Below are 7,914 nucleotides of genomic sequence, written 5' to 3'. Positions count from 1 at the left end.
CCATTGTGCTTTCGGTGTGCAATGAGCACTGAACATCATTTCTTATCTAGCTGTATCATTTCAGCTACTCTTTGTAGAAGAGAAAATTAAAAAACTGACCGGTGTCTATTTGCTCTCATCTAGTGATTCTCTGGATATTTGCAACCAGATAAAAGCTCTAGTTTCAACATGCTTCTAAATATTTTTCATGAAAATAGTAGAAAACATAAACAGGTGCATGTCTGCAAGCCAGACCTGATTATGATCATATAAGATTCAAGCTATATTATGGCATTCTATTGAAGTCTTTTTATTTCCCCTTCCCTTTTTTTGAAAAAAAAGATCGTTAGCATCAAACAGGGCAAAGATGAAAATGTTGGCAAATGACAGAATTTAACCTTTTCCTTTCAACACATGCAGGCATGTGTGCACACATGCACACACACAAAGGTTTACTGAGTGCCTGAATATACAAATTTGATAATAAATTCTCCCACTACCTTAATTTAGTTCTGGACCAGAGCCCAAATATAGGGCATTCCAACAGTCCCAGTGTTACCTCAACCTAACTAGGGTAAGATATGCAGCAGGGCCAGACATTTTCAGCCTCCCAACGTATTTAATTTTGTAGCATTATAGATGCTTCCTTACATGCACTTTGAAAACATTAATAGAAATCTCAGTGTAAAGCTGAAGTCTTATATGGCTTGGTGCACCTATTTCATTGCCATGAACTTCCACAATTTAATTAATCTTTAGCAAATGCTACACCTATTCTTTTCAAACGTACTGTGTGAACAAGTCATTAAGCAGGCCATCTTATTAGGAAGCTTTCAACCATTAAAAACATGCTGAATTAGATTCTCAAATTACATTTCTTTTTTAAAAAATGAAAAGCCTATATAGCAGTCCAACATATAAATCCTGCTATATCCCATTCTTCGATTAGAAAAATAAACAACTAATTCTGAGAAATGTCAAGAGGATATTGAGATTGAAAGAGAACACATTTTTGTTATTGTCCTTATCAGAGAATATACAGGGCAAAGATCTGAGCCCGTACTGACTTTCAGAAGGAATAACTACAGGAAATTGAAGTAACAAGAGAAGATATTCTAGGATAACTTTGTACAGTAACCAATCACTGGGTCCTAGTGTCACTCACCCACAGTGTTCTTTAAGAACTGAAGTGAAATGACTACCCCAATAATAAAATATTTAATTCCCCCCTCCCAGTAAATACTTATTTCCAGAGAACTAGAATGTTATCAATTTGATATCAATTTCCTAAAGGGAACTAAAGAAAATTATAGGCTGGTCATCTTAATTATATGTCCCAGGCACATTGGGAGGAACCCTAAAGAACAAGCATGGTAGAAGGAAAATTAGCATCGGATTAAAGAGAATATGCCCGTTTATAAATTGCCAACTAATTAAAAAAAGGGAAAGCAAAATATAGACATAGATCAATAATTTTATCAGTAGAAAAAAGCAGAAGCCGCACAAGGAGCTACCATTTAGACAGGTGCTTTTTAACTTATTAAAATTTTAAATGATCTTTACTTAATGGTAAGCAGTGACCTGGCCAAGTTTCAGAAGACATTCAAGTTGCTAAAAAAAACAAGTGGAAAAAATTAAAAAGCTTTTAAATGGATGAAACAAATGGAAAATGGGACAACTACAAGTAGTCCTGGACTTACAACAATTCATTTAGTGACCATTTAAAGTTACAACAGCACTGAAAAAAGTGATTTATGACCATTTTTCACACTTACCACCGTTGCAGCATCTACATGGTCATATGATCAAAATTCAGACATGTGGCAACTGACTACTGTACCGATAGTCTTTGACTTACTACCATAATTGGTTTCATTTTAATGTTGCAAGCTGCCCAATCACCTCGCAGTGAGATGGGCCACAAACAAATTTAATAAAGAATATAAATAATTGACTGCACAATTACGGTTGTAAGCCATTGTAGTTATAAGTTGCAGTGACATGTGATCAGACCTGATTTTATGACATTTTATGTGATGGTCATTAAGATGACTGGTAAGTAATGAACTTTTCCCAGTGGTCAATTTTTGCCAGAAACATACTGGAATAAAAGTCAGAAAATAGCAAAATAAATAAATACATTGCACAACACAAGTCACATTACAATAGAACGTAGCAAAAAGCTGTAAAGCTGAGGTGTCCAAAATGCAATCACGTGACCATGGGTGTATGCAGCCTTTGTAACTCCAAAAACGGATTGTAAATAGCTCTGGTGACATCCGCCGCAACTTCAAACAATTTTTAAGAGAGACCAGTCATAAGAAAAGGACATAGTCATAATCATCATGCAACTTTTTCTGAAGTGGGAAATTGTAATGTAGTTCATGACTTTCGGCCTCCATCTGAGGAGCTATAAACTTCAACAGAAACATGTATCTTAAGCTCACCAAGATCTTGAAAAATATCAAACTGTTCTTTTTAATACAATATAAAAGGAAATGTATTAAATGTATTATTTATGGGGACACCTATTAATTGACTATAAATGAAATAAAATGTACTCTTTGTCCTGACTGCCTCCTACTGTCTGAAGTGTGGTCAGCAGCATTCCACTCCAAAACCAAGTCTGGCTTCAGTCTGAAAGAAGCTGCCAATCTCTGCTACACAAAAACAGAGATCAAGATGAAGATGAAGCAAGTGGATGCTTTTTAATGAGTAGGATCCAACTGGGTAGCTATCAGGAACATATACACCACTCAGGTGAGCAAAAGTCATGTTTTCAAAGCAGATGTAACGCTTACACCACATTAAAAAATTACACAATATATTCATCAGCATCTGTAAACTAATGCAGGAACAATTGGAACATCATCATTGGGTAGGTAACAGAATGGAGCATATTAGAGTAAAGAAATAATTTCAAACATACTTCAGGCTGTAATTTTGTCGCTGCTGAAATGAAGACCTCAAAGGCAAAGCAATGATGACATCACAATATGCACAAATCAAGAACTGCATGTGGGTTTATTTTACATTTGAGAAAACAGTGGATTTCATTGCGTGAACCAAAAAGGTACTGTACAATATTAATGATAAAACATCAAAATGTATAATTCATAGTGCATTGTTTGCTTTATTTTTATTTATTTATTTTGTCAGATAGCTCCTTTGAGTACATGCATCTGGGAAGATGCAGGTGCCAGTAAAATTTCTCTATTTAACTCAAGCTGCAAGGAACTCAATTTTATTCAAAAAAGTGTGTTTTTACATTATATACACAGAAATTGAATATAAAATGACAATATAAAAAGTTAAGAGAGAAAGCATACAGCCAGAAGGTACAAAGGAAGTTGAACAATTTAAAATGGTACAATATGCAACATGTACTGTTTTTTTTTAACCTAAGCTGATGCTGGCAATTTACAAGGATCAGAATCCAACACTTGCCCCATTTTTTGTTGCTGTTGTTTTGTTTCATTTTCATGTACCAATGCAGCACACTATAGAAAGATCAGCCTGTACCAAAGCTTACATTTGTAAATAACTATAAACTGCAGTATTTTACAGGAAAAAGAAATAAAATTTTTACATTTTTTAAAATAACTTGCATACTCTTTATGCCAGTCAAGTGGCAATATTCAGCATTCAGAGGGTTTGGGCATAGTGGCAAATTGGTTTGTGATTTTATTTTTTAAAACATGGGTCGTGTCTAACTCCTTGAGCATTTGATCATTTTTTATAATTATTCAAGAATGGCATGCATCTTTTCTTTGCAAATCAGACTGCATTTTTTGAGAGGAAAAAAGGCTTTTTGACATTTGAAAAAACCTATTAAATGTAAGTGAATTTGACCCAGTTATATTAGGATGAAATGTTTTTTTAAAAAAACACACACACCTTCTTTTGGGAAAGGCACAGAATACTATTATAGTCCTCAGAGGGTTAAAAACTGACACTACGGGGTTCTGTGACCTTTATTGTCATGGCAACTTTGTAATTTTAGAATGTCTTTTTGTTATTGTTCTTTGTGTCTTTCTTTACCGCTAAATTAATGTCTCTCAATGGTGTCTCCCACTATAGTCTACAAAAGATAGCTTAACATCAAGGACATATGTTAAAAATAAAGGTCAGACTTTGACTCACAGAAAAAGAAGGGGGGGGGAAGGAAAGGGGAAAAAAAGGTTTTAAAAACATGCACAGATCAGACAAAGAGCATATAAATACAACTACAAAACGTATGTAAGAAAAACCAAGCTCCAGATAGGCAGTTCAGCAACAAAAGTAAGACTGATTTCAGAGGCTCAGATCAGGCCTAGTGCAGTACTATGAAGTTTAGTGCAATGTTCCTGTGGTCACTTGCATACCTGGTTGCTTACCTGGACGCTAATGTTTTTCTAATTCAGTTACATAGATCAGATGGTCCTCAGGGGACTTCCCATGTGTTTTACTAAGGTGCAGTTTGACTGCATGTTTGCTTGCAAAAGTTCGATTACAGAGCTTACACTGGAATGTGGAACCCGAGTCCTCCTCGGCAATTCCAAGTGAGCCTAAAGTCTTATTTGAGAGGACCTTGGAAACATTCTGCTGTTCTTGTATTTGATTAAGTGGCAATTTGGACAGATCCTTCAAACTGAACCCTAAATGTGTCTCCAAGTGACTTATATACGTGGAAGCAGTCCTGAATTGAGAGGCACAATCATTGCAAAAGAAAACAGGATGACCTGTATCCAAATTCTTTAAAAACTTAGTTCCACCTGTCCTCCTTAACTGATACTTCACATTTGCCAGCCAGTGGCTAATTGTGGTCATGGAAAGACCAGTAAACTTTGAGATATGAACCCGTTCTTGTGGGCCTAGGTCCGACATAATATATTTGCCTTCTGGTGTCTCCCTTAAACTGGAAGCAAACTGGGCTTGAAGGATGAGAAGATGCTGAGGATTCCAGTTTGACTGCCTACCCTTCCTCTTGTGTACTGGAGACAGTTCATCCAAAGCTTCTTCAAAGCTACTTCCATCTGCGTCAGATTTTTCTGACACAGAAGATGGAGTAGAAGATTTGGGAGTCAAGCGCCCTGTGAGGTTCTTTACCATGTCAGAAATATCCATTAGGGCACTTTCTCTTAGAGGAGATGAGACAGAATCAGTCACACTGGAAATCAGTGGTTTGGTTTTAGACTTTGTTAAATCAATAGGCTGATCGCTGTTCTCGTAATAGTACCGGTCAATAGACTCAGCTTGCTTGGCCGGAGTTGTGGGGTAAATGGGTTTGTCCAACATGCTGTTACTAATTTTATATAACATGGCCAAAGGATCCAAAGAAGGATTTACAGGATTAGAGACTTTGCCTAAGTGGGTATTCATGATGGACTGCAAAGCACTCAGTGGGTTAATGAATGATTGCTCTGGTGAATGGTCTGTAATGATACCCAAGTTATTACAGCCATTGGTGACTTTTGCTTTAGGTGGTTCAGTACCATTAAGTGCATGCGGGTCAACTAGAACATCCTTTTTGACCTTCTGAACCTCAGCGTCAGAACTTTGTTTTTGCTGTAGTGGTTGCTGATGTAGTTGTTGTTGCTTGTTGCTTTCCTCTGATTTTGTAAAGTCTTTGCTTTCCTTAGGAGCAGGGGATAATGGCTTGACTGGAGAACATTTTTCTTTCTCTGAAGGCTTTTCTTCTTTTTTAATATGGATTTTGCCCGTGACCTTCTCTACTAGCTCTTCCATGGCAGAGACATTACTTTTATGAGGAGGGGGTGTCAGATTGCCTGGTGAATGGATCAGCGCACTGTGTTCTGAAGACAATGACTTTACACTGCTAGCATACGATGGCTGAATCTGAACACTCTGCACAGTTGACTGAAGGGATTTAACGGTTCCTGGAAGCTGATAAGCTGCATGAATGCTAGGGTAGCCTCCCCAAGAAGGTGCTCCATTTTGAGCTTTACTTATAGCTGTGGTCACTGTGTTCTCCAGAGATTTTAATATATCGATTCCACCTTTTGGACTTTCATCTAGATCCTCTTCTCGGAGGTACTGATATACAGCTGTTGGCTCAATTTTTTCTGAAGAGTCCTCATTTTCTTCTTTAATTTTTTTGTCCATTTCAGTAACAATCACCTGTTCTTTTTCTGGCTCCTTCTTTTCTTCAGAAGTTGTAGATCCAGCAGGAGAATCCGGCTGCTTTTTAATATTTGTAGCTGGTAATCTTGTATGAGCGGTAGGTGGCAAAGGTATGGATTGTATCTTTTCTTCAACTACCGAGTCGAGTACTAGCTGTTTTCCTTTCTTAGAGGCTGAATTAGTTACTTTCAAAAAATGTCCTGTGACCATCATGTGAGCAGTCAGCTGCTGCAAAGTGTCATGAGAACTGCCACATTCCATGCATTTTAGTATCTGAGCTTTGCGGGCCTCAAACTGCCAAGTGTAGCTAGCACCATTTTGATAGCCGTAGCGATTATTGGGAGTTACATATGGATTGGCAGTTTTCTGATCCTTTGCTGCTTCACTAAGTGTAGTCTCTGAAGTGATTGCTGTTGGCTCAGGTGAGCAAGGTGAAGCCAAGTCCTGAAGTGCTCGTTTTTTGGTAGAAGGCACCAGTTTGGTGATGGCTGGTACTGGTTCCTTCAGAGGCACTTTCTGGTAATGCTTTGTTTTTATCATATGGACACTTAAGTCTTGTAAAGATTCAAACGAATGACCACAGTACATGCATTTTAGTACTTTCTGGGCATCCTCTTTGCCTTCCATTTCCATAAGTGATCGCTTTCTGGGCTTTGACCACCGTCTGGTTTTTTCAGATTCTTTATCTTGGTTGTCATCCCGGTAATGTCCAGTTTCATTCATGTGCACTGTAAGCTCTACCAGTGTATCATAGGCTGCACTACAGTCTTTGCACCGGAATTTACTGGCACCAGTGAACACAGAACCATAGAGTTTATTGTTTTGCCGGTAAAGTTGCACTGTGCTGAACAGACTGGGTTCTGGTAGAAGTCCATATGAGGTCTGTTGCAGAGTTTTGGCCAAAGCCGCTTGATGCCAGTCATAACCTGAACTGCCACTGCTACTGTTACTAGTACTACTGATGCTTGTAGTGGTAGTAGTATTGGTACTGGTACTGGCACTTGTATTTGGGGTACTGATACTAGTGGTGCTGTTAGTGGTGCTTTCTTTCGGGCTGTCTTCATTATTTTTTGATTTTTTTAAATCTAAAGCTAAACCAGACCAACAAGATTCTGACAGTAAATTCGCATACACGGCTTTTATCTGTGCTAAGCTGTCCTGTGGGTAGGAAGCATTGTCCAAGCACTTGTGATCTTCTTTCTCTTCTTTAGAGGAAGAGCTTTTGAAATGGGCCAGTTGATCACTGTTTTCACTGAATGGTGAACCATAACCTGCATCTTGATTTGTTGCTGTGCTGACTGGAGAATTCTGGTAACTCTGAGCCTCTTTGATCTCTGTTTCATCCTGGCACATGTACTCAGTTTCTTGGATGTCCAGAGATAGCCCATCATCCTCCCCACTTTCTTCATCAATTTCTGCTGCTTTCAGTTCTTCTTCAGGAACATAAGCTTGAAAGAAAGAGAAGAAAAGAGAGAGAGAGAAAAGAACAATTAAAGAATGTATCAATTTTTCCACAGTGTAACTATTACAATAAAAATGAGGGTTATATTGAACAGAACATATTTATAGCTTTTAGTTCAGTATGATAATATACCTTCTCAAATTAAGGCATTCCCTCTACAACTACACATCGGCATGACACCTCAGTAGGATTAATGTTTTACCAGCAGAATAACCAAGTCTGACTGAAGCTAAAATACATTACAATTTTGCTGGTGTATCCAAAAGGAGTAAATAATCTGAGGATTATGGCTTCAGTTTATTTACTCATTTAAACAGATAGTTAAATGGATGGGTTATTTTAATTTTTTT

The 7,914-nt window shown here is 37.7% G+C and overlaps 1 protein-coding gene across 4 annotated transcripts in view; it reads right to left on the bottom strand.

Annotated features, from left to right (window-relative positions):
* Positions 1-2,984: 2,984 nt before the first annotated feature.
* The window catches only part of TSHZ1 (teashirt zinc finger homeobox 1), an 85,329-nt gene continuing 80,399 nt past the window's right edge, over positions 2,985-7,914 (bottom strand). For all 4 annotated transcript variants that reach the window (XM_058177860.1, XM_058177858.1, XM_058177857.1 and 1 more), the window contains one exon: positions 2,985-7,550. In XM_058177860.1, the coding sequence (XP_058033843.1) occupies positions 4,363-7,455 (3,093 nt within the window). In that variant the 5' untranslated portion in view covers positions 7,456-7,550 and the 3' untranslated portion in view covers positions 2,985-4,362. The remainder of the gene's footprint in view (positions 7,551-7,914) is intronic.

This window comes from Ahaetulla prasina, chromosome 3 (assembly GCF_028640845.1).
Source record: "Ahaetulla prasina isolate Xishuangbanna chromosome 3, ASM2864084v1, whole genome shotgun sequence".
NCBI lineage: Eukaryota > Metazoa > Chordata > Lepidosauria > Squamata > Colubridae > Ahaetulla > Ahaetulla prasina.
This window is presented reverse-complemented; position numbering and strand designations above follow the sequence as displayed.